At 35.0% G+C, this 26,799-nt stretch overlaps 1 protein-coding gene across 1 annotated transcript in view; it reads left to right on the top strand.

Annotated features, from left to right (window-relative positions):
* The window catches only part of SPTLC1 (serine palmitoyltransferase long chain base subunit 1), a 31,883-nt gene extending 14,396 nt beyond the window's left edge, over positions 1-17,487 (top strand). Inside the window, exons 6-14 of the mRNA XM_085323258.1 lie at positions 268-397; positions 2,397-2,486; positions 3,209-3,316; positions 4,781-4,876; positions 5,132-5,228; positions 6,505-6,559; positions 12,094-12,211; positions 12,987-13,060; positions 13,545-17,487. Coding sequence (XP_085179384.1) covers positions 268-397; positions 2,397-2,486; positions 3,209-3,316; positions 4,781-4,876; positions 5,132-5,228; positions 6,505-6,559; positions 12,094-12,211; positions 12,987-13,060; positions 13,545-13,638 — 862 coding nt within the window. The 3' untranslated portion in view covers positions 13,639-17,487. The remainder of the gene's footprint in view (positions 1-267; positions 398-2,396; positions 2,487-3,208; positions 3,317-4,780; positions 4,877-5,131; positions 5,229-6,504; positions 6,560-12,093; positions 12,212-12,986; positions 13,061-13,544) is intronic.
* Positions 17,488-26,799: the final 9,312 nt, after the last annotated feature.

Here is a 26,799-nt window from a genome sequence, read left to right on the forward strand (position 1 = left end):
GGACCAGTGCACACTTCAAGGAAACCTGTAGGTTTGATTTCGGTGCAATATTTCAGTGTTATAGTGATAGGAAAGTTGAGAAGCTTTGGAAGTATGTTTCAAAATGTAAATAAAATTTTTGATGCTTTAGTAGATCTGGTTTTAACTACACCTGAGTATAGATATCAACTCAAAAGCAGAACAATCCTAAAAAGATTGTTGGCCAGCTCTCTTCCTTGAATAAACGCTAAACCAAGTGCAAATTTAAAGGGCTTGATGTATTTACAGTGATGAAGCTGCCTGCTTTGCTATTCAGAAGGGATTACAGGCATCTCGTAGTAACATCAAGTTATTTAAACATAATGATATGGCTGACCTTGAACGACTATTGAAAGAACAGGAGACTGAAGATCAAAAGGTACAGTTCCCTTGATTAAATGTTGGTACTCTTTTGTGCCCTATCACCTTTTTTTTTTTCGTACTGAATTCTCTAATTAAATGGACACAGTGTTTATAGACAGTTATTTCATTTTCATGAATCTCTGTTGAACAGTTGATGTTGCTTATGTAATCAAGATCATTTTTTTTTGCATTTGTCAATGTAACCACTGGAAGTGAACTCTCAGACTTTGGCGGCAGGGGATATCACTGTGGGCAAATAACTGAAATATGGAGTTTCTTTGGTGTTCTTGCATGATTTTTGTCCTTTAGATGTTTGGATAAATGTGTTTACCTAACAAATTRTTCCCATTATCAATTTGAACACTACATAATAAAATTAACACAGAAGCAGTGATGCTAATCTTAAGTTTGATTTATAGAAGGAATATCAGTCATTTTTTCTGTATTTCACCTCTCAATCAATTATCTATTTTGCACTGAACTTTTAAGATGTTATCTCCCTTTAAAAACTATTTTTGGGGTCAGCTGGATGACTGACTTCATACTCTGACAGGAATACAGATGGGTGCCCAAAAGCAGCTGCTAAAATCAGCAAGTCCAGATAATTTGTGTGTACAAGTTTTAAAAGAATCTACTGAAGAACTAGCTCTGTTGTATTCCTCAGTCACAGAATGCTGGGGAACTTGCAGACAATTGCAAGAAAGCTGATCTCATGCTAACACTTAGAAAAAGTAAGCTAGATAGATATTTGTAAGCCAATCAGCTTAACATCAGTCTAAATAAATAATGGATCTGATTTAAAGCAAATTTAAAGGAGCTAGTCTACATACATTTATGTAAAATGCATCTTGTCAAATAATCKTTACATGAGATTTTAGATTTAGTTGTCAGAGTAGTGATGTAATCCGTTTGTCTAACACATTTGATTTGTTGGAGCAGAGTGCCTTGACTAAGCTATATGATTAAAGTTTCTTAATGTAACTATCTGAATATGAACATAAAGTTGGTGGCCAACAAGCTTAATGTAGTTCATATGTGTTTAACCACAAACAAGACATCCTAAGCAGGAAGGGGTAGGTCTTACCTCTAGAGCTAGGACAGCTTGTAAAGTGGACTGTGCATACTTTTGGTACCTAGTGCTTAGGAAAGACAAATGTGCTCCAGATCTTTTCCCAAGAATGGAAAAACCTTAAGTCCTATTGGTATTTTCTGATCTAGGGCATTAAAGTAAGTAACAAGGGGACTGTAATTTGGACATTGTTCCATTTTATATAAATATTTAATACAATCAAATGATAAGAAATTAAAACTGGGCAATGCTGAAGAAAGTAAGTGGTGAATATTAATACTGAGGGTAGTATAACCCATTAAACAACTTGTGGTTTTTCCATTGCTAACATTTTTTGAGCTAGAATGTCATTTTAGAGCAGCAGAAGTCAAATCGTACAATCATAGTTTAAACAGAAACCAGTGCAGGATATTCTTATGGCTTTTGTTGTTCAGAGACCAGACTGTGATGTGAAAATTATGACCACTTTTGGATCACGTCTTATGAAGACAACTGCTTCCARGAGGATTGTGCTACATTGAGAATCTGGTCATATAAACCAGTTGTTGAAAAGTGTTCTAAATGCTCAGACTAATGAGGGCACATAACTCTTATGAATGTAATAGAGACTCAGAGTTGCAATATTTGCTCTGTAGGTGTATTGTTTGTATTTTATGCATAAAGTTCAAATGAATTAGTTATGGTTTGTTACAAAACAAGGAATCTTAAAGCTTTTAACTCTTACACAAAATTTAAAACTCTTAGAAAAATAAAGAAAAATAGTTCAATGACACATTTCAACTTCTGTTACAAATGATAAATACTAAATTTAGACTAAAGTAAAAATTTACTTTAAAGGGAGATGTTATTGTCCTTCTCTTCCCATTACCTGCCTCCCCAAAAAAACATCAGAGCTTCATTTGTTAGTAACTATTGATATGAACTGAAACCATATCTTTTTCTGAAGAATCCTCGCAAGGCTCGTGTAACTCGAAGGTTTATTGTAGTGGAAGGACTGTATATGAATACAGGAGACATCTGTCCTCTTCCAGAATTGGTAAGTGGTTTCAGTTTGCTTTTTAAACTCTGTATATGAACACACACAACAATAAAACACAAATATTGTGCAGTTAAGCCTGCACAGAAAAGCTTTACGTATAATTTTTATTTTATCTCCTTCCTTCCTTCCTCAAATATTCATAAAATGTCAATTTGGGATCCACATTTCATTGACATTCCTGATCAGTAAGTAATAATAGTTGAGGAAATAAATATTCAGTTAAAGTCTTAGTTTTCAACTTGTAAAATCTACTATATTTTCAAAAGCCATATGTTACTAAATTGTTAAACTAAAGTTGTATCTTAAAAAAAAATGAGTTTCAAAGAAACCTTCATATTGCTGTAATAAACAGTAGCTACAAGGAACGAGTTTGTTATTCAACATAAATTCACCTGTTATGCAGACTGTAGGTAATGAAAGAAATGCTGTGAAAACATATTATCTTGAAAGTGTTTGATAACTTATCAAGGAAAACAGAAATTTATTTTTTGTACATGGCCACTGGCATTTATGAAATTTACTCCATCTTTAGCAATAAATAGTTACAATAGCTTGAAAGCTTTTTCGATGTCTTAGTGACAGAACTCAACTCTGGAGGTGACATTTTTGCAATACTTGAGATACTCTAGTTGTCTGTATTTACCTTGACTCCCCAACCCACTTTATTACTAAATTCTGATCAACTTGTCTTGTATTTTGCATTATTTTCATTGTTTTAGATAAAACTGAAGTATAAATACAAAGTTAGAATTTTTTTGGAGGAGAGCCTTTCCTTTGGAGTTCTTGGGGAACATGGACGAGGACTTACTGAACACTTTGGCATAAATGTAAGTGCCATTTTCTTGTGTTTTTTGTTGTAAATGAGACCTGTAGAGAGGCAAATTCTAGTGCTTGTTTTTTGTTACATTAACAGTATTTACTAACGTATGATAGAATCCTTAACGTATTTTTCCCTCTGTCTTTCTTAGCAGCAGTAAAGAATCCAGGGTTTGACACTATTTTCTTATACCTGCTTCCCTGAAATATATATATTTTTTTGAATATATATATATGTGTGTGTGTGTGTGTAAGGAAGATAAACAGAGGGTATATTACAGTGCGTAATCTTTGTTTTTGATAGTCAGTGAAATGACAATTATAATATTCTCCAGCTCCGTATGCCCAAAAAGCAGTATACATGCACCTGGGAGCTAGGGGTAAGTCAGAAGTGTTTTCTCAGTGACGGCTGCCCGGTGCCCACTCTGGTCTATTACCTTTGACTCCAGTGTAAAAAAGCAGGAGAAAGCTTTCTTTAGACCTTTCAAAGGTATTGTCCTACTCCTTTACTGGCAGATTAAGCCAAAATATTTTCCCAACACAGCAAGTCTGTCTTGTATAGCTTTTCTTCTGCTGAGGAGTACTGACATGGAGTGATCTATATATTTTGGAATCCTTGCAGTTCTTTGCTACCACAACCACCTGAGCTGAGGAAAGAAGAAATGCTTTTTTGGCAGCCAGTGTCTCCTCAGAGTGGAGCACCTTTTACTGCCTCCTAAGGGCAGTGTCAGAGTGCAATTAAGAAGTCATGTATCGAATTCTGATACTCCGTCTTTTCTCTACTTTCTTACTTTTTATTTATTTTTAATTTAACTATTTAATCCAGAGTGTGGAAAAGGGAGAATGAATGTTAAACAGCTTTAGAAAAGGAAACAAACTGCTGTGATGCTTGCCAACCACCATCTGATTAACTGGCTCATAAGTAAAATCCTTTTACATGCAGTCTTTTACTCTTGACTACTCAAAATAGCAAATTGTAGTAGTAGTCATCTGTATGCATTACAGAGCATAGCAAAAGGAAGAACTTGTTTGGAACTAATGAGTGAAATAGAATAATTATGTCTCTGGAGTCTAAACTCTGGTTTAGCTAGGTTTAAATTTTAGTCACATTATAACTTATTGACTGCTGTGGGACTACTTACATTTATAAAGGACACCATGACACTGAGTGCTTTGAAGAGCTGTGGCCCATATCCATATAACTTGTTTTTTTTCTGTTTTTGCTCTGTACATTACAATGTCTGAAAGAATAATCTTGTGTAAATTATATACAGATACATATATTTTAAGTTATAAAGTCCTTTTTGTATAGTTTGAAATTATTTCAATTACAGCTTCATTTAAATATGCAATTTAATTCTGGACATTCTCTAATATTTATAATAATATGAAATAAGACATGTTTGGATGTATTTTATATCTATTATTTAATCAAAGGCATTTCTTGATAACTTAGTTGTTAATTTAAATGGCAGATAGATGATATAGATCTCATCAGCGCAAACATGGAAAATTCACTGGCTTCTATTGGAGGATTTTGCTGTGGAAGATCTTTTGTTATTGATCATCAGGTAAGCCAAGTCTTATTTTTATATGGCATGGCAGGATTAGTTATTGAGAAATGGGAGTAGTTTATTTACTTACAAGCCATGTTATGATATAAATTATTACACAACATTTGATTCTATATAGGAACTTTCTTGTTCTATAGAACATTATAGCTGGACAGGAGACCTGCTTTTAAATTTAAACAAATTTACTTGTAGAACATTTTCTATACTGTTGTAAACCAAAAATTGTTTTTTTTTTTTTTCCCCTCCCCCCAGCGATTGTCTGGTCAGGGCTACTGCTTTTCTGCATCCCTACCTCCTTTGTTAGCTGCTGCTGCTATTGAGGCTCTGAATATTATGGAAGAAAATCCAGGTACTTAAATTGGGAAAATCCTATTCTTCAGTCTGTCTTCACCCCAACTAACAAATCATATTTTTCCCTACTTTGATTCCTTACCCTTTTTTGTTTATATGTTCTCTCTCTTCCTTTTCAGCTAATCAGTTTTGCACTCATGATTATTTTTCTTTTTATAAAAATTTCCCATCCTATTTTTCTTTCTGACTTTTTTTTTCCTACCCCTATCGTCCTTCTGGGTAAAAATGAATTACTTGAGGCTAAAAGGGGCACAGATGGTAACTGTTGAGCTCCAGATAAGAAATTATTGTTCTACTTTACAGAGTTATTATCTGCTCCTTCTTTGAAAATTAATGTCTTCAGGACAAATGGAGGAATGGAAGGTTAAAGACACAAGAGTGGGGAAATATTTCCTTAGAATTGAAGGACTCTTTCATTTCCACTTTCACTCTGTTTTTTATTGTTGTTGTTTTCTAAGTGAGCATCCAAGCAAGGATCTTGGGCAGGATCATGGCATAATCACTTGGGGTTTTAACAGGATTAAATATAGGATATTTCGATGAAGTCATAAAGCTCTTGTTCCTAGGAGCTAAGAATGTATTTCTAGGGCAAGTGATATAAAAGGAGGACAAAACTGGCCAAATTACGTTTAATTTTTGGAGGTTTTTTTCCTCCTTCATTACCATCAGTTGGCTGAAGGAGATCTGCGGAGAGTTGTAGTATTTTAATTTGTCACAAATAATAAAAAAACAATAGAAGTCAAAACAGGAGGGTCCTATGTAGTCCCTGCTTGGTCCTCAAAAGTTAAACAAAATCAACGAAATATTCAGAGCAARTTTTGAGATTGTTAGCTGTTGTAAAGCATTGACATTTACTTAGGGAAAGAACCAAGGTTTGTAGATCCAGGAGTCAAAATTTCCTGTTTAAGAGTCAGCAATGAGTGCATGAGAGGAATCAAGGAACAGAAGTCTGCTTGACTGTAGTTATTATATACACATAAATAAATTGGATCTGTCATTTCAATCACCTTACTAAGTGTTTGTGTCATCCTTTCCATATGATCATGAGCTAGTGCAGCTGGAGTAGAGAGATAAAGGGAAATAATGCGTTTGGCAGACCTTAAAAAACCTGCCATTCATGACGGAAATGGGAGCGAGGAACATTATGAAGAGTAATGAAGAGGCTTAGCACTTTAATATATCCATTTTCTTTACGATTTTTTTTATCTTAGACTTAAAGAAATGTAAAGTAGAAACAAGATCTGAGGGATTTTTTGTTTGGTTGTTTTGTCTAGACGTTTTTCAGACTCTTCAGAGAAAATGCAAGCGAATTCACAGAGCTTTACAAGGGTAAGCTATTTTGCTTGTTGAGGGTGCTTAGGGTTTTTTTTTTGTTTTGTTTTGTTGTGGATTTTTTGTGTTATTGTCAGTCTGTCCATTCCTTTATAAGGTCAATTTTAAATAATTCTCCTTGCCCCAAAGTGTCTCTGAATATACTGAKACGTAGACTGCAATTTTTAGACAAATTTTCTAAATCCCATTAAAGGTATTTAAAGGTATGAGATTATACGTTATTTGTAGTGTGGATGTTTACAATCTCATAGGTATTTAAGTCTTTAAGAGAGTGCAGTGAGGTTTTGATGGTGCAAAGTGTTGATAATCACAGTGAAAGAAATGTGTAAGTAAAAGCATTTCATTTGATCATAGCTGTGGGCATAGCTTAGCTGATAGGCCTTCAAATAAAAAAAGCACCTTGCAATCTACTTAAATACCATATTGTTTTTACATAGGAGATTTGGATATTAATAGTAATAGAAGTATTGATTATTCTGAAGGTGTAAATTTGAGCAGTTTGCTTTATCTGAAAAATAAGAATTCCTTTAAAAAATTTCCGAACAGTAATCTGTTTTAAAAGGTAGCCACCTGTACTGAGCAATTGTATTTTTTCTGACAATTTTTGATATTAAAAACTATTGAAATTTCTCTGACTATTCAAGTACTGATTTGCAGATATCTTATACTTCATTTTATTCAACAGCTTCCTGTTAATATTACAGAAATACACCTCTAAATCGATAGTGCATTATTAATGATATATATATATTTTGTTTTAATGCATTGGTCAGTTATTCAGTATGAGTTACTTCTTATTTCAAGTAAGCATCTGTGTCTTGAAAGCAGTTTAGCGTTTAACTCAATTTATATGTTAGAACTTCTCTGGTAGTTGTTAACAACATTCAACTTCTTTGGAATAATTCTACCATCAAATAATCCTAGTCTCTTTTGACTGTGTTTTGTTTAAATAGTGCTTTGAAAATAGGTGTTCAGGTCAGAAACATACAAATGCTCCTAAATTTGAAATACTTTACAGTCAATTGAAAACTGTTAGTGTCTCTTCTTTACTAGTAATAGCATTTTATGACTGAGGTAAAAGGGAGAGTAATTGTAACATTCTTCTGTACTTGTCGTTTTTAGGTGGCAGTTATAAACATATTTAAAATACAGGAACAAACCATGTGTAAGAATAAATTATCAACATTTATTCATTGATATCTACTATAAAATATTACTGGATAACACATAGCTAACACTTGATTATCCTGTGGCTAATACTATCTTTTTCCCTTAAGTTCTTTGTGATGAGTATAGTCACAAATTATCAAGTAGACAAAATGCCTGTCCTATAATAGGATTTTCCTATTTCTGCCTTATGGAAAGTAGTGTGATAATACAGAGGTCAAATTACATAAATTGCAAAGGGAGTTACTTCTTGGTCACACTGGAAGAGAACCTATAGGATTTAACAGTACCAGATGATTAGGCAGCCATGTAGCAGTTGTGTTAAGCAATATTGGAGGGAAGATTTCAATTAATATTTTCATGATCCTGTGTGGTGTGGGGTTTTGTTTTATTTTTAGTTAGGAGCCATGCTGGAAAATAGATGCAACCTAATCTCACCTAATCCCAGCTACTGTTTGACTCTAATTTTTGTTGTGCTCTCCCTTTGATAGAATGGAACTATCAGTTTAAAAGAGAGCATAAAAAGGGAATAGAACTGTGCTCAAAGAAAGTGAAAAAGAATGCACAGCTTTTCTTTTTTTCTCATGATAGAACAAGTGAGAGGAACAAGTTAAAAATAAAGGAAAAATTTCTTTTAGCCAAAATGTAACAAGCCTGCAGAATTTAGGAAATGGTGTGGAAGAATGGGTGCATGATTAACTCCCTCAATTTTTGTCTTCATATGGGCAATGGAAAAAAATAGTATTATAAGCTGAAAGAATGGCTAGTGTTGCTTCCCACATCAGGTATAAGCCAAGTGCTGGTTTATGGAAGAAAAGAATTCTTCTCAACCTTTCACAGAGTTGCTTTCTTACAGCCTACTGCAGCTTATATAGCATAAGAAAATGCAGTAAGCGATGGGATGCTCCGCTAACACAAGTTYGGAATAGCTTTCTGAATAATCTTAAGTAATGTGGCTATTTGTCCTGTACTAAGAAATCTGTAGGGTCTTCGTAAATAGAAATGAAGAAGATTTGGTGTAGGAGGACAGGATAGAATGGAACAGGATTTTGTGCTTCCTTAAAAAGCATGAAAGTAGTAAGTGGTATTTCTTAAATAGTTCATTAGCCATTGCATGTCCTAGACTTGGTTGAGAATTTTTGAATAAAATTCTAAGAATTTTGTGGAATTCCCAAAGGCTAAGAGCCTTGCCGCTCAGTTTTGCGGCTCGACCTCCAAACCGAGATGCAGAGAGCTTTGAGACACACCCTGTCAGGGAGCTTCCTGAGGTTACAGCTATACTAGTAAATTAAGGCCGGGAAACGTTCCTGGGCACTGGAACTCAATTGTCTGTACTGTTACATTGTTAGAATGGTCTGTGGCATGGTTTTGGCTCAGGCCAAATAGCACTCTTTGAAACAATTCCTGGATACTGTTCAGAAGTTAGAACGAGCCAAGAACCATTACGATTAGACAGTTTGGATATGGCCACCCTGACTTGGAGACTCGCATTTAGGGATGAGAGCCATTCCATACCCACTGGCCTCAGAGCCGGAGAACAGTGCAAAGCATGTTCAATTTACTAATATAGAAGTAGCCCTGAAAGGAGCCTTGGAGTTCAGGAGCCCGGTTTTGTTCCTTTGTTACTTTAAAAACTGGTCTTTCAGACATCTTTTGTTTTTTGCATGAAATTTATAGATTTTTGTTTCAGAATGAAATCTTTCTTTTTCCAGCATTTCATGTGGAAAGGAAATTCTGATTTCAAAAAACTTATAGTGTGAATGCATTGGATTTTAAAGTATCTATTTGATTTTATTTTGGCAAAGATTTGAGAAAACATAGTTAATGCTCTACAAGAATGTTAAAATACTGTCATCGAAAAACACTGTTAAAACCTGCTGTTTCTTCAAATAGTTGGATAGGAAGAATTATATAGTTCTGTTTACTACAGCTGTGACCAATAGAAGAAGTTTTTAGACTAAACTTAAGTTTGAAACTTGTAAGCAGCCTTTATGACTAGCTAGTACACGGAATGTTGTTTGGGCGAAGACTCAAAGTTTGAATGGAACTGATACAAAGCTTGCTTTCTACCTATCTTTTCTTGTTCGTTCTTTTTTGGGAGAGGAAGTGAAGGTGCTATTTATGATCAGTTGTTTTAATTGAGGACTGTAGTGTATAATTATAAGCTAATATTGTGTCAATCTTAAAACCTAACTGTCATTAGTAACTTGTGGTCTTTGTAGTAAATGCATATTTTGTCTTAAATCCATTTGCTAGAGGGTGGCATTTAAAGTATGATACAGCTTTGTGTGAATTTTATTCTCACCTCCCTTCTCTTTAGAATTATGCTTCTTAAACATGAGGTCACTCTTAGAGAACATTACAAATAACTGATGTATTATACTGTATATTCCATTTGTTTTTCTRCTTTGTAGAAAACCTTGGACTGCTTTTCTTGGTTCTTTATACTGCCAAATTTTGTCCTCCTTGATTGCTGGCTGTGCACTGTTGTAGTGGGACACTTGCACAGTATGTGCTTGTGCATTAAAGTAATTGTCTCCATTTTGTTTGTGTGCAAGTGTAAGTAAATGACACCTGAAAGTTTTGTCATTTGGTGGCCAAAGAAGAGGATACCAGCCTGACCTCTTTCTGAACTGGACTGTGAACTGATAGTGTTGTAGGAGTAATGCAAGATACTTGTCATATTAGAGAATATTTTTATTTTTTCAAGCTTATAATTGATTTGGTGTGATTGCAGTGCCTGTTCTTTCTCTTGTAGGCTCCAGTTTTGCAACTATGGATTTGGTATCTTTTCTATTTTGAGTGGCTTTTAAGCTTTGTAAAAATAGAAGACTTACTTTAAAATAAGTCTTCTAATTTTAAAATAAGAGTATAAATTTATGTGTCTGTGTGGTGCAAACTCATCAAAGTCAGGAAATCAAAATTATGGTTGATGATAGATATGTAGTGCAATTATAGGATCTGCTAAATTTTGTGCACAGTCTTGCTATGGCGTTGGATACAGGTTTTTAGAAGGGAATAATTCAGTCCTGTGTATCATAGAATTGCAGAACAGTTAAGGTTGGAGGGGGCCTTTAAAGATCATCTAGTCCAAGCCCCTGCACAAGCAGTGTCACCTAGAGCACATTGCCCAGGACCCTGTCCACATGACTTTTGAATATCTCCAAGGAAGGAGACTCTAAAACCTCTCTGGCAACCTGTTCCAGTACTTTGTCACCCTCACAGTAAAAAAGTTGTTTCTTAGATTCAGAAAGAACTTCCTGTGTTTCAGTTTGTTCTCTGTGCTTCTTGCCCTGCAGCTGGGCACCAGTGAAAAGAGACGGGTCCTGTCCTCTTTAAACTCTTCCATCAGATATTGAAACACATTGATAACATTCCCCCAAGAGTGTTCTCTCCCCTAGGCTGAGGAGTTGCAGCTCTCTCAGCCTTTCCTCGTATGAGAGATGCTTCAGTCCCTTAATCATCTTACTGGCCCTTCACTGCACTTGCTCCAGTAGCTCTAAGTCTCTCTTGCACTGGGAAGCCCAGAACTGGACCCAGCGCTCAAGATGAGGCCTTCCCAGGGCTGAGGAGAGGGGCAGGATCACCTCCCTCCACCTGCTGGCAATGCTCTGCCTAATGCACCCCAGGATACCGTTGGCCTTCTTGGCCACAAGGGTATGTTGATGGCTTAAGGTCAATTTGATGTCCACCAGGACTCCCAGGTCCTTCTCTACAGAGCTGCTTTCCAGCAGGTCAGCCCCCAGCCTCTCTGGTGCATGGGGTAAACAAGGTGTGGAGTGTAATGAGACCATGTTTCAGGACTGTAGCAATCAAATTCTAAGAACCTGATTAACTGTTGTTTGCACATACGGACATGTGAGTTTTACTGTCAATGACTGGTTCCAAAAACTGGTTTCTGGAAGAGCTTTTGACTGAACATTAGAAGGTGTTCTAAAGATTTTCTGCAGAAATAATGAAAAATCAAATGCATTGCCAAATATAGATCTTCTCATCACAAAAGTAGGTAGAAAGATTAATTATTACAGATTTTCCTAATGCAGGTTCTAAAGACTTGAGTGAGCTAGCTGTATTTTTCTCAGCCAATTGTAGACCTGATATTAACAATTTTCCTATATTTTTGGAAAGATCCTTTCAGAATCCTTTATTTTGATTCCTTGATCTGTTTCACAGAAGGAAGAGTTGCCTATTGTAATACAAAAACTTACTATAACTAGATTTAGTAAATGCTTTGGGAAAGACAATTTTTTTGTGAAATATCCTTGTCTTGTCACTCCTTACCTGGGAAGTAGAAGCATTTACTGCCTGGAACTTTAACACTTTGTTCAGGTAGATATATCTTAAAAGTTTCTTATTTATTTTAGGATTTCTGGCTTAAAGGTGGTGGGAGAGTCTTTTTCTCCAGCATTGCACCTACAATTGGAAGAGAGCTGTGGATCTCGAGAAAATGATGTGAAGTTACTGAAAAGAGTTGTAGATTATGTAAGTGTCCCCATGGCATTTAAAATACATTTTTGCCGTTTAATTTGAATAATGAACCAAGTGTATGTGCGTAGAGTGGTTACCCTATTTCTTGTGTAACTTGCTGGAATGTCTTTCAGGATTGCCTGCCCTGAAACCCAGTTTTCTTTGCTATCTATAGGGCTATATTAAACACCATCTTCTAACCTTTTCTGACTGAAGAGAGTTGGAACACTCAAAAATATATGCGTTTGAACTTTGTACTTTAGAAAATGATTATTTCCTATTATGTACTTTAAAGCTCAAGTTAAATTTACATTTAAAACAGTTGCTTAGAAAACGTATGGTGTTTGTGGGAATACAGGCTATCCCTTGAGCGAAGTTTTGTTGGTATATTTGAACATTCTGAGATGTAGTTTTCTGTCATTTTGCTTGTTTGAGACCTGGTCATGTGAAGAATCTTGTTATGTTTTGTACTTAATATTTTCTCCATTTTTGGTACATGCTGGTTCTCCTTCTCTCATGTGAAGGAGCTGGAGGTTGACGAGGATCATGTGTATCTCAGGTGGCAGGTAAACAAGACTGCACTACAGAACGAATGTAGTTGATTCTCCTTTAAAATATATTTGAATATGATTTCATAGTCTAATTTAAGACTTAAAAACCTCCGTTTGGGAAAGAGCTAATGATTATCCTGACACTAAACTCAAAATTTTGTTGAATGTTGTTAGTGATCATAAGAATATGCCACCTGAAGTTCCCAGACTGAAGACTGCTGTATTTTCTTTATCTGCAGTGCATGAATAGTGGTATTGCATTAACTCAGGCACGCTATCTGGAGAAGGAAGAAAAGTGGCTTCCTCCACCTAGGTTAGTAGAAAGTCAATTTATTATTGCCTTTTATTGCATATGACTATCTCTCTTTTCATACAATATTGAGGTTCTGTTAAGTAGCCTAGATTGAATAGTGTGTTAGGTGGGGGGAAAAACCCTACTTTTTGAGTATATTTCCAGTGCTGTTCCAGGGTGCAGATATGCCAAAATAACTGTCAATAGTAACTGAATCTTAGATTTCAGCATGTTACTGGCCTTGCCTGTTTACCAGGCATATTTCTGTGAGCTGCATGTCTGCAGGTAAGAAAGAGACCAGTTAAAAATGTGCTTCTTGTGTGTTTGGAAAAAAGTAGTCTGACCATTTTTATTTAGTCATATATCTTGTTTCTTACTGAATTTAAATTCATAATCCTTTCCTGGAGGTGACAGTTGTAATGTGTGTTGAGATTAGTACAAGAAAAGCGTAAAACTGAGGACAAAGTGTAATACTATTGTGATTGTTCTGGTTTTCTTTTTCTAGTATTCGAGTAGTGATAACAGTGGAGCAAACAGAACAAGAACTGGACAAGGCTGCATCACTTATTAAGGAAGCTGCACAGTCTGTACTGAATTAGACTGTTTTGGATACCTATTTTTCCCTCAAATTATCAGGATACATGTTTTACACTGTGTAGTGTCTTGGCTTCCACTTCAGATACTCAAGTTCGCCCACTGAAGGCACTGAAGCCTTACGAGTGACAAGATTGTTCCAGAATGGTACAAATGCAGTGAGGGGAAGAATACTGAATTTCAGAACTGGTAAATGACCCAGTGTATTTACAACTTCAAACTCTTTATTATTTAGTAGCATTCCTTAAAATGGAATATCAACATTGCACATAGATTTTCATAAGTTTCATCTTAAAAAGCCTTAAATTTATTTCTGCATCYCTTTAATGTTTTCAAAAAAGTGTGTAAACATTCATTTTTTCCCCAAAAGATATTTAAAATGCATTATTTTCTCTGAATACTCTCAGAACGTAGGAACTTCAAATAAATTTCAAGGATTTTGTTTTGTTCAGAATTAAGATAGCTTGTCCCTAATACTGCCAAAAAAGAAAGAAAACACATTAAGAGATATATTTCAGCTATATTAAGTTGTTCGTTATTGAATCACAGTGTGAACTTCAATTCTTATTTGTTAACCATTTCTGGAAGGCAGTTTTTCAGAATACCTGGCCAGATTATTCAGTTGTCTAAATGATAAATTCATATTAAACACTATTTGCTTACTGCATTTCATATGTAAATATATGCATGATTGACATATGGGTGAGGTTTTTCATATCATTAACTTAAATACCTAAACTTAAACCGCTGAATTGTGAAATTGGTGCAATTTCACTATAGTATGTTCAGACAGGGGGCCTTTGCACAAGTCTTGAAGAGGAGGTGTAAACAATATGATGAATGAAACAAAATTCTGAAACGGCCACCGGTATAAGCTTGTTCAAACAACATTGAAGCACTAAAATGTGTGTGCTAAGTTGTATCTCTAAACAGCTATACCTTAGAGTGGAACACTCAGAGATAGATAGTAAGATTTTAGGGGTACAGATACTACTGAAATGCAGCTCAATATGTATGCCTAAAATCCTCACGTCATTGGAAAATAATTATTTGCAGGTTGTGCTGTAAGGATTTTCAGTAAGCACAGATGGACAGAAACATTATACCAATCAGAAAACTGGTAAGAGAGGTTAACAGTGAACTGTAACTTTTTTATAAAATAGAAACAATAACCATGTATTTCAGGATTTTTTTTTAAGAATACCTGTTTAAAAAACTTTGTATTCTGCCTGATCTGTATTCTGCATTGTTTTATAATTATGTGCCTTTTTGGTTGCTGCTACAAGAACTACAGTACTATTTTTTTGAGAAAAAAAAACATTGTTTGAATAAAATGTTAAACATGGTTAATTAAAATCTTCCTGTATCCGTGGCTGAAATATGCTATAAAATCTAGTTACATTTTGTTGAATGTTCTGCATCAGATGCCTATAGTCCATGTTGTTTCCTTTGGTTCATAGTGACCAAATTTGTACTGATTTTCCAACCTTCTCACCTGTGTATATTCAGGTAAACCAGCTAAAGTTATGTTCAGGCACTTTTGTGATTGTTGCTGCTGCTATTAGAAATTGTGTCTCTGAAAACACACTGTGCAGTGTAAAGAAACCTTTATCCCTTTGTGAATGAGTATTGCTATTATATTGGCATTTATGAGTCTCCCTCTCCCTTAACTTTAAGAGCCTATGAGAAGCCAACAATTTAAAAGAGCAAAAAAATTGTTCCCTTCTACTAGGCAACTGTCAGATTTTGTGCCTCAAAATCCTCACAGGTATTTTTTCTTCTGTCTTGAAAGATACCTATAAATGATGCAGTAGCATGTCATTTCTTTAAAACATGAGGAAGAAGGCTGATTTTCATTTTACAGGTGGGAACTGAAGCGCAGAGCAATCAACTTTTCTCAGGGCCCTCAAAGATTATGACAGAGCTGGAAATGAAAACTTACTGCTCTGCCTTGAGTTTGTTAAGCATTTTTGTTTTTATAATACAAAATTGTATTGTCAAAGGCATATTCAAACCTTAGATRTGTAAGCTGGGAACAAATGAGATGCTTGGATCTAACATGACATAGTAAATTGTTTCAGAGTTCAGGGTAAGCCTATGCAGATAAGCAAATCACTAGTTAATAGTGAAATTTTAGATTGCAAAATCTATTCACTGTTCACATTGTGTTTCAAATTTTCTCCAAACATGGAGAATTCTTTTGGTGCTGCTACTGAGAACTAGAAGCAAACTTTAGATATATGTGTGGTTTTGTTTTTTGCTTTTTTTTAAATGAGGTGATGACACCTAAATTGGCAGGAAGCAATGGAACTTGTGAGAGTTTCAAAGCCATGACTAAGTGGTTCTGAGGGAAAAAAAGTTTGAGTATGTCTTTAAGAGACATTATCCTCCAATTCATTTAGCAAACTTAAACCCAGCATTAAAACATTGGTAAAACTACCTTTGTCTGTTGCTGTTGTTTATAGTGCTTAGAAAATCAGCACTTAGATCACAGTGAAGTATAATGGCTTGTAGTTAATAGCAATTGAAGTATTTTCATAACGTGTGTTTTACTGATAGACTATATACATGGCCTCTGGCAGAAATTAAGAAGCTCAGGTGATCTAGTTGGTGGAGAGAGATATTCCATGTCAGTTTAAGCATGTCTGGCCTTCTTCATTTTGGCTCTTTTGAGAAATGCCTCTGACAGGGCAAGCAGACGAAGGGAATGATGGCTGTGGGGAAGAATGGTTGGCTTGAGTTAGGGAGACAGCAGGTGATTCTGGTTAAACTTTTGACATTAGGAAGTCAGATTTGGAAGCCTGTTAGGAAKCTTAAACTCTCAGCGCTGTAGGCTGATAAATATATGAATAAGCCTGGTTTAGGTGCTTTGTGGTTACGTTTAGATGAAGCCAGACTTTTTCACACATTTCATCAGATGTGGCAGCAAGGCTGGATCTTGGGTCCAAATAAATGGAAAGGTATTCAGCTTTACAGTGAGGTAGATCAAACCAATAAAGTCAAGTTCATCCTGAACTTYGAAGTTTCTATTTAAAATAAAAGTCCAAATTCTTGATTCAACTAATTTATGTATTTTTGCCTCTGCCAAAGATTGGGATCAAAGTCTCATCAAAGTGAAAGCATCAGGATGATTAGTGATTAAAAAATAAATATCGTTAATTTTTTACTAAAGCTTAGTATTTAATACTTGAGAAATAATATATTCTAATTGTGAAATGACCATCTGTTGAAATTGTCCTTATGATTATGGTTGTTTGCAATACATAAGTAGTTGGATAGTCTGGAAATAATTTATACTGTAAGATATTTTTGCATAAATAAATGTCTGCATTATATTTGTGTTTGTATAAATCTATCTATCTATATATTTTTTTTAAGTAGAGAACATGTTTTCCTTGAACACTTAGAAATAATTGATTGTTACTTGCGTAGGCTCATTGTTTTTATAGGAAAACGTACAGATGCCTTTTCTGTTTATTATAGAAATCATTATTTTTGGATAGGAGGTGAAATGCATAAGGAAAGTATTAAGATGAAGTGGAGGTAAGGCTGAATAACTTTGATTTTTTTTTTTTCACTTTTGAAATACGATCCCGGTCACTGCACAGAATGGTGTACTGTCTCCTTTCTGTCACTCCATCTGGACTTTATTACTTTAAACAGGGTTGTGGAGTGTTGGCATTCACTATTCTATGAAGCTGCTACTGCAGAAGTATCCTGCATCTTAAGATGACTCGAGAACTGTACATGAGCTGTAAATGCTGCTTAAACAGACGAAATGCTTAGCACTAACACAAAGCATTTGTGCATTAAACTGTTTCAGTGTCTCAATAAAAGGAAGTGTCTGGAGAGCATTTATTGTTGTGTTTTTATGTTTTTTTGGCAGTTTTTGTGCTATTAAGGTAATGGACTTAGTCTGTCTTACTATTGATGGACTATGTAGACCTTCGTTTCCTGTCCTGTGAGTGCTAGATCATTCCAAAATAATGCATAATAAAAGTCATGTACACTAATAAAGCAGCCAAGCTGCACACTACACTGGAAGCTGGAAGCATCTATCGGGGAAGAACTCCTCTATACGTGACCAGTTTCTGATACTTAGGTAGCGAATACTTAAGGGGAACTGCTGCTGGAAAGTAGAAACTGGGCCAGATATACTTTTGCTGTGATTTGGTATGGAATTTCTTATGTTTCAACAAACCCTTAATCCCAGATGAAATATGCCCCAGACTTGAAAGACCTTTACAGAAGAAAATAGTGCAGTTTTGCCTGTCGTGTTGTATGGGTACTTACCCCTCATATTAAAGATGTTATTACCTGGCTTGGGTTAACTGAGCTGCATTTTCCAACAGGGAGTCCAGTGCTGGCAAAAGCCAGTAAGTGTTGGAGTCAGAGGAGGAACAAAAGTAGAATTGGAAAGAGAATTTAGCAAGCATATTTACATTTGATGCAGAACCAAAACGAGAACTTGTATAGCTGCACAGACTTAAGATATGGGAAGACAGGAAATCAAGGTATGTAAACTAAATTTCTCAAAAGATATATAATAGAATCTAGGTGGAACCCATATTTTTGCCTCTTGGACTACAAACTCCTAAGCCTGTTTTGACTTTGTATACATGATGCTGGCCAGGACTCTGGTTCCAGTGTAATGTAACTGCTATTCCTACAATATAGATAGTTTGGAGGCAATTGGAATGGTGAAGACTACTCAATATAGCATTACTGATCTCTCTGTCTTACAGTAAATAGCATTAGATTTTTTCCTTTCTTTTTTTTCCCCTTTTAAGACAGCTGTTGCTCTACCCAAACTACTCTCATGTAGCAATTTAGTAGGAAAACATTTGTATGATTTAGTAAATGGTGTTTGGGATGAAATAACTAACAACCTAGTGAAATGGCTGTTCTGAATAGTTAATAGCTGTAACTTTTTTTTAACTTTGTCAGGTTAATATTATAACCTARATTAGTTGTTCAGCATATTTATATTGGGTGAAACTTCGTCTTGGTATCATTGGTAAATGTGGACTTTAATTACAGGATCTAAATACAATGACACCCCTTACCTTGTACCTTGGTGTGTAGCCTATAGTTTTTAAAACTGGGAGTATTTGAGTGACCTTAAAAACAAACAAACAAACAAAAAAAAGTGAACTAATGGTAACAAAATTTCTGCTTATGACTGTTCAATTAGGAAATCTCATTTGTGAGAGAGAATGCCTGATCAAATAGATCAAATTTTGATCTACCTTTAAATTTCCCCAATCAAGCTACACAAAGAATTTTTAGCAAAAGGTAATTGGCATCTTTTGAAGTAGTAAATTTCCTAGTTTTTCATGGGTAAAACCCTTCTTGGAAGAGGTTAAACTAATTGACATAATCATATGCAAATTTTCTTGCTGTGAAGTACTGTTTTCCAAAATTTTTAATTAGCAAATTTTGAATACTGTAATTGTTTGTACTTAAATTGCTATCTTGCAGATAAAAACTTTAAAATATTTAAGAATTTGCAAAGATCAGAATTCTTTTTAAAAAAACAAAAAAATTATCATCTTGTTCCTGAAATCTTTCATCATGTCATGCACCTTTCTTTTTAAATCTTTCTGCCGCCTTATTTTGGATTGCAAAGCCACTAAAAATAAATGCATTGTTACTTGCTCAGCTAGTTTATTAAGCAGCAAGAAGTGTTTGATATACAATAGACCTTGTTTTCAGTGATTACATCCACATCTTCCAAGTGTGAAGGCATATCATTTGTCTACCTGGTATGAGGCAAAGGATGTGCAGCAAGAAGGATTAGATTAGGGTAATATGATAGTCTTTACAAATGAGTAAATTTTATGTTACGATCAGCCTGGTGAAAATGGTATGACTTGATATCRGTCTCTACTCAACTATTCTTAGGTACGTAACACTGGTGAATGCTGTGCAGTTAAACCACGTAGTGACTTAAGTGTCCATGCTCACCTTTAAGTACAAAAAAAGACAAAGGCCRGTTTTGTCACTTTAGTCGCTTGTCGTTTGAATCCGCAGAATTGAGTAAGGGTGAAATATCACAGCTGCAATATCAAACATGCTGGAGTTACAGGTTAAAAAAGGAAACGTTTTTTGGATGATGTAGGGTAAAGATAGCAAGGTTTTGACCAAGGTGACATTCGTTAGTAGAGGGGGCCTTGGGCTAAACAATAATACGTGAAACATAAAGCACTCATTAAATGCTTGTTGAAGAGTAATACAGTATATGCAAATAAAAAATGCAAAGCCTTCCCGTGGGGAAGGTGGGCAGCAAGAGCCTAGTTATTGTTGGTAAAGAGACTGTAGTTATAAAAGTTAATTATCACCAAAATTGTTACTACCCCAGTCTAGGGAATAATAATGCACATGGCAGAATGGTGAGCCTGATTCTGAATACTGGAAACTGTTGCATATCATGAATCAGTTGTATTCTAAAGAAATAGTTTCATTCCTAAATTTGGTGGTAGTGACTGATCTCACAGCAAAACTAGATGCAGCTGTGAAATCGTATAGAAACTACCAAATGAATTAAGTATATATACCCATTACAAATTGGAGGCAGAGTACAACAGGATGACAAAATTTATTATGTATCTGGACTTCTTTCTAATAAATACAATTGCTATGCTGGGCTAAAGAAAGAATTGAAAACAGCTAGGTGAAAAAATAATTGACCTCTAAACAATTTTGAGCGGATCTAAGAGAAGGTTATCAGATGGCAAGGTTTGAACAAGTTGTGACTGCTTCAAACCTCAAAATTAAAAAAAGAAAAAAAAAATCTAGCAGATATAACTGCTTTGACCATATAAGTTTTCTGTGCATTCAGTAGGACAAAAGAAAGGTGCATTAAGACAACCTGCGAGTGAAGGAGTTCTTGTCAAGAYTGAAATATTGCAGTAAAACTTCCCTTTGGGACAGTTTGTTGTGGAACTGTTGATGGACAGCATGAAATTTGCACAATAACCGATCTTTTTAGCATTTGAATTTCTTATTCAGTGGGTGAAGGGACTGTCACAGTCCTTTGCTTCTAGAAAACAGAAGTAACCTCAGAACAAAGTCTTAGGCTGAGAGCTAACATTTACCTCTGTGTTTGTTTATTTTCCCTTAAGGCAGTATTGATAGATTTGAGGAGACAGTGTAAAGCTCCTCCTCCACTTATCTGCTCTGTCTCTATTCAGTAGTACACAGCCCAAAAAGCTATTAATTAATTCTGTTCTCTTAATTCTTTGCAAACATCACRGTATTTGCTTTTGCCAGACCTTAATGGCAAGAAAAAGGTTGGAACATCTGTGTTACCCATGACACTAGTACAGCACCTGCTAGAGCAAAGGATAATTTCATATGGCTCATCACCCATGTATTTACCTAAAGAATCTAGAGACGGAAGGGGCTTAACATTCATGTTGTCTCAGAAGATCCAGGTGTGGGTCCCATCTGCTGGTTATCACTTTACTTGCAGTGAAAATATCTACTGCTTTGACATTGTGAAGTAATTGCTGAAGTTCCTGAAAGAGCAAGCCATGTTACTGAAATAGCGTGGGAGCGTCATGCTGTGTTTCAGAAGGGTGTTGGAATGTGTGACCTCTGTACTACCTGCAGCTTTTCTGCCCATTTGTTTCTGTAAAATACTTCCAATATGCCAGTTTCCCAGGAACTGCACATAACTGAGGGATGTTCCTGAGCAATAATAGTAACACACAGTATAACTATGAAGTCTGGCTATGTATTGTTACATAGAACTACTTAAATTAACAAGGCAGTAACTTCTTTCTTGACCACTCAGTAACTGTGTTTGTGATATTTCCTACTCTAGAGGCACTAGAGACAATATAGCTGGCAGTTATCACAAGCATTTTGGTGTGGTCTTCTAAAATTACTCATTTTCATGAATTCCGCATTCACTTGAAGTGTCTTAGCTGGAATAAACGTACATTAGTACATTGGTGTGGTGTTTGTTATCCATCATGTATTGGTGTTTAAGAAAAGCATTTTGCAATAGACACAGTACGCTTATGTTAAAAGAAAGCATTGCTAGTGATAACTAAAAAATAAATAGAACTGTGTAGTTTTGTGTGTATGTGCGAGGGAGAGAAAATACACTTTGTTGTTGTTTCTTACATCTTAAGTTTTTCTTACACCAGTAAACATGTAAGCCCTTTATGCAAAAGCAAATTTAGCATTGAAGAAAATGTAGTTAAAACTCTACCTGTCGTTAATAAGCAACTGTTTTCTGAAGACTTTGATTTACATCTATTTAGGGATCTACAAAAAGCAGCACAAAAATGTTACCAATAGCTGAAATTTCTTTGGAAACCTGACTCAGGTGCATAAATTTGTCAGAGAAATGTATCTTCAGCAAGAGTTTTTGCAAAGAGCTAGCAGGCTGTCAGTACAATCACAAAGGGAAAGGGAAACCTTTGAAGCCAATAATCAGATAACATATTGTTCGCTTAGTATTTATGTTCACCTACAATTATAGAGCTTGTATTAGGATTTTACAATTCAACAAGTCTTTTTAATGTTAGCTTTTAACTTTGCTTATTTCAAAATAGCAATGCTTTTCATTGGTTTGGGAGAATCCTTAAAGCATAGTGTAGGAGAGTTCTCTGTTTTTAAAAAGAGTTTAGATTTATTGTTTCTAATGTGTGTTTTGAGTACATGAAGTACAATAATGCCCAGCCTCATCACAGAGTTGAGAAAATGGAGCATACTAGGGGATCCTTACTTCTAAGCAGAGTATTGATAATGTTTTATTGCTTCATCTTGGTAGTTTTCTCCATTATTCCCAATTAATTTTTTGATTGTATGTTCATTTTTTAACTTTTTCTAATAGTAAATCTGCTTCTGTTTTATTAGGCAGACAAAACATTTGACTCCTACAGGTATCATCTTTTAAAATTCAGATCCTACACCACTGTTTCTATTTGGCATAGCAGTACTTTTCTCCAACTTTTGCAAAGAGTAACAGTACATCTCAGTAGAACTGCAAGAAGCTATGGTTATTAGTGTATGTACGTATGAGACAGGAACGTTTTACTAATTTCCAGTGTTAGTCAGGTCAGCTTCCTAGCATCAGTAGTAATGGAAAGAGCCTATGTAGATACATAGGGTGTCCCAGGTAACTTTGGCACCCTGCATAAGGATATAAGAAAGTGTGTGTAGAATCCATGCCTCATAGAAGTGAGAGTATTGTTTCTTATTAGAGTCCTGATTTAGCAGTCATGTGTGCACTTAATTTACTATTACTAATATTCACTTCTTAAAGGAAGTGAGTGACCGACCTTGTGGGGTATAGAGATTATTGACGTTGATTTATCTGTATACCCTTTTAGCCAAGTACACTCTATATAATCCTAATGCTTTAGGACCAGAGCATTTTTGTTAATATTCTGATCTTAGTCCAAAACTGTAGCTGAAACTGATTCTTCAGTAATTAGTATTAATTGTTTTTTACTCTCAGCCACAAATGCATCTAATTCTGACTGGGACATGTGACCGAACGTAGCCTACTAATCAATGCCAAATCTCTTCTTCAAAGTTCTATCCAGCATCCTTGTTTCCTTTCTGCTTGGATTTTAGCCTGTTACTGTTGTTTATCAGTCTAAATTAGAATAGCATTTCAGTAAAAGGAAGTGAAACTAGACTTATTTTTATGAGGTGTGTCAAAAGTTATTGAGGATCTTGAAGGATATGAAGAAATAATTGATGTTGAATATTTTGTTGAATCCTGTTGGTATTAACTGTTGCATTGATTGGCTTAAGAACTGTAATATGGAAGGCAACTGTAGTATAATAGATCAAGAAAGCAATACTTTTACCCTCAGGCAGGTGGTTATGTTTTTGACCCAATATAGCTTCTTTAATCATTTAGCTATACAGCAGATCTGAGAAGGCTCCAGATGGAGGCTGAACCTACGACCCCCTAACATAAAAACATCTATGATACCAATTACACCATCTGTTGGTCATAAAAGCACATTCTCTATCTTTTCTTGGCTCTTGTGTTATACAAAAGCTGAAGGGTGATATTTGGGACTGTTCTAGTTTATCCCTGCACTTTAATGCAGAACACATTTTCACATAGGGAGAGAACAAAGCACAATAGCACTAAAGTTTAATTTACATTCTCAGTCAGTGAAAACAAAAATGAAAATAAAAAACAGTTGTCTGAGTCATTATTTATATCCAAACTGTGGCTTCAATTGTACTTTTTTTCAAATGCTTGTGACAACTCCCCCTCCAACAAAAACAACAAAAGCCCCCTAAAAACAACAAAAAACTTCTACCACCCCACAAATTCTGAAAGTCCTGAATAGAAAGATCTATAATGGTAATAGGAAATTATGGCAGTATTGCAGGTTACATTGATCACATTGATACATGATGCATACCTAATAATCTTTCTAACTTTTAAACTTGCTGTTTTGTGTTTGGTGGTAGTGATTGGGAATGTAGTGGTTGTGAGTGTGGATCTGTAATACTGTTATGCTAAAGATTCAACTGGTCCCCTGCAAGTAGCCTCAGAATCCTCCTGAATCTCTCCTGTTTTAACTCTTTTTGAAGGCTTACCAAGCTAGTTCTGAAATGATTGATAGACTTTGAAGTTGGATCCCAAATTTTGTCCTCCTGTGTGTGCAAAGTTTAGTCTAGGTGATTTATTGTGGTTATCAGAAAGGATGATGGAATACTGAAGGCTGGGATATAATGAATGATATATAACGCTTTCAAAAATGTATTCAAATAAGAGAGCTAATATATTAGGGATAAAGATGATAGCATAGGTCCCTCAAAGCAAAGAAGCGAGAGGAAGTATGTTACTGGTGCAGGATGGATAATTGAGACATGAGATGACTTTTCAGTCTTTTGGGAACATTCTCTTCTCATAATATAAATTCTCTTCGTAGCATTTGACTACACTTTAATTCAGAATAGTAATGACTAGATATGGAGACTCTATTCTTAGTTTCAATGACTGCTTTTGCCTATATTGTCTTAAAGTCAAGAACAGTTTGGAGAACGATATGAGCATATGGTGGYGTGCTGATGAGTAGTCAAAAAGTAACAGAGATACTTATGACTTAGAGATTCTGGTGCAACAGCTGATGGTTCTGTGCTCGGTGATCAATAAGGTCTGTACAGGATTGGTTTTTAAGAAATATTTTATTCTTTAACCTGCTATTTGTCTATTTAACACTAAAATAGATTACAATTATAGTGCATAAGGGCCTAGATAGCGTAAGTAGGGGAAAGCTCTCTTGAGAGAGAGACCAGTATCTCCAAAACTTCTGTGTCCTTTTGTGTCTTGGATGCTAGATTCTCCAACCAAAAATCAGGCATTGAATAAAGTATGGTTTAGTTTGCTGTTAATACATTGTTGTTTTCTTACTGTAATTCTATCATTACTTTTTAATAAACCATCTTTTTCTTTCATAAATATAGCATGTAGAGAAGTAGAAAGGAAAGAATTGGAAAATGGAATTGAAAAGTTTCTCTGGAATCTTCGCTTTTGAGAAAACTGAGCAGAATATTTCAGTTTTCTATTTTGATTCATCCCTTTCATGTACATCTCCATAGGATTGTATCACATATTTGGCAATTAAAAGTAGCTTTGTAGTAGCCAGAAGGAAGAGGAAATAAGTAAATGCATACCAATGAGCAGGATATATAATGTGACAAAAACACAATTCGGACATTTTTCTTCTGCCACCAAAGTAATTGAACATACTGTCACCTGAAACCTTTTGCTTGGCTAGTATTTGCATGTCCCTTCAGAAATGAGTGTTTTTTTTTTTTTTCATGGTTATGTAATAATCTATATTCTGAAAAGTAATACTGATATAGCTTATAGCATGAAAAAATTATGTCTATATTTTGTAAGTTGTCAGTTCAGTCTCAACTTTGTATTCATTTTCCTAGATAAATTTGGATACTTCAGTATCCAAATGCTTGTTCATCTCAGTGAAAAATTATTGTATTTCTTTTGGCAGAATTTAATGGAATTTGTGGTCGCAGTTTCTTAATACATTTCTTTATATATTAATAGTAGTACTCATCTTGCTGGTTAAAACAAAAAAGAAAGAAAGAAAGTAAGTCTTGGAAAGGATCTCAGRAGGTCCTGTAATCTGTTCTGAAGCAGAATCAAGTAAGATGTACTTTTATGCTTCTTTATCATTCTTAAGATCTTTTTACATCTGGTAAATGTTCTCGTTAACAGCCTTTTTTGTTTGTTCAGCACTGCCATCCAGGAGGCTGCTGCAGATGATAAATCTCCTCAGTGCCATTCAAACTCAGCCCAAGTTTTAAAGGGGAGAAAGAGGTAAGGTCTTTTGGCACCTCTTTCCTCTCATGAGAGCAAAGTACAGAATTTTACCCAATGTAAACTAACTTTACATTGGTGTTTTGTAATGATTCCATTATTCTGTATTGAATTACTATTGTTAAGAGTTCTAGGGATAGAAAGCTGAACTGCAAACACAAACTGAAATTGTACAGTGCAAAATTTTGTGTTTCTTCTTCCATGCTTTCATCAATTTCTTTAGATCTCAAGATATTTTAACTAATGCGGATGGAATTCTGCATTGAAGACACTACTTCTTAAATAGAGAAGAAGGGATTTTCTTAAAGATGAAGATTAATCTTTAGTCACAGTCTGAAAGTCAAAATGATATGAGTTTTTAATGTCCTAATCTGAGATGCAGGTATTATTTTTAATACTAGCACAATTTCTGTGAAATTTTGGTCAACCTCCCCGTAGTTTCTTCCACTCAAAAAAAAAAAAAAAAAAAAAGGCCAACACAGCCACCTTAACTTAGAATTAAATATCTAAAGCAAGAAGTTATGTAGTACAAAGTATTTATTGCAAGGCAAATCTCTATTTTTGAGTCTTATGTCTTCAGTTACTTTCAGACTCTGTGCAGCATAATTTACAGTAATGCTTTAGAGCTCTTTGGGAAACAACTTTCATCTGAACTCCATCATAACTTCTGACAGACATATCTAAATACCAAACTAAAGGACCGTACATAGGCATTAATATTAAAACTTTTTAGATAACTATAACCTTCAAAACAGACTTTATTGGTGTATGTGTTTTGGGCAGAAAGTCACTCCTAAAGCTTAATAAGACCAAATAAAGCTAGATGGAATAAAAC

This window comes from Rhea americana, unplaced genomic scaffold (genome assembly GCF_003343005.1).
Source record: "Rhea americana isolate MKP2758 unplaced genomic scaffold, rheAme1 scaffold_83, whole genome shotgun sequence".
In the NCBI taxonomy this organism is placed as follows: Eukaryota; Metazoa; Chordata; class Aves; order Rheiformes; family Rheidae; genus Rhea; species Rhea americana.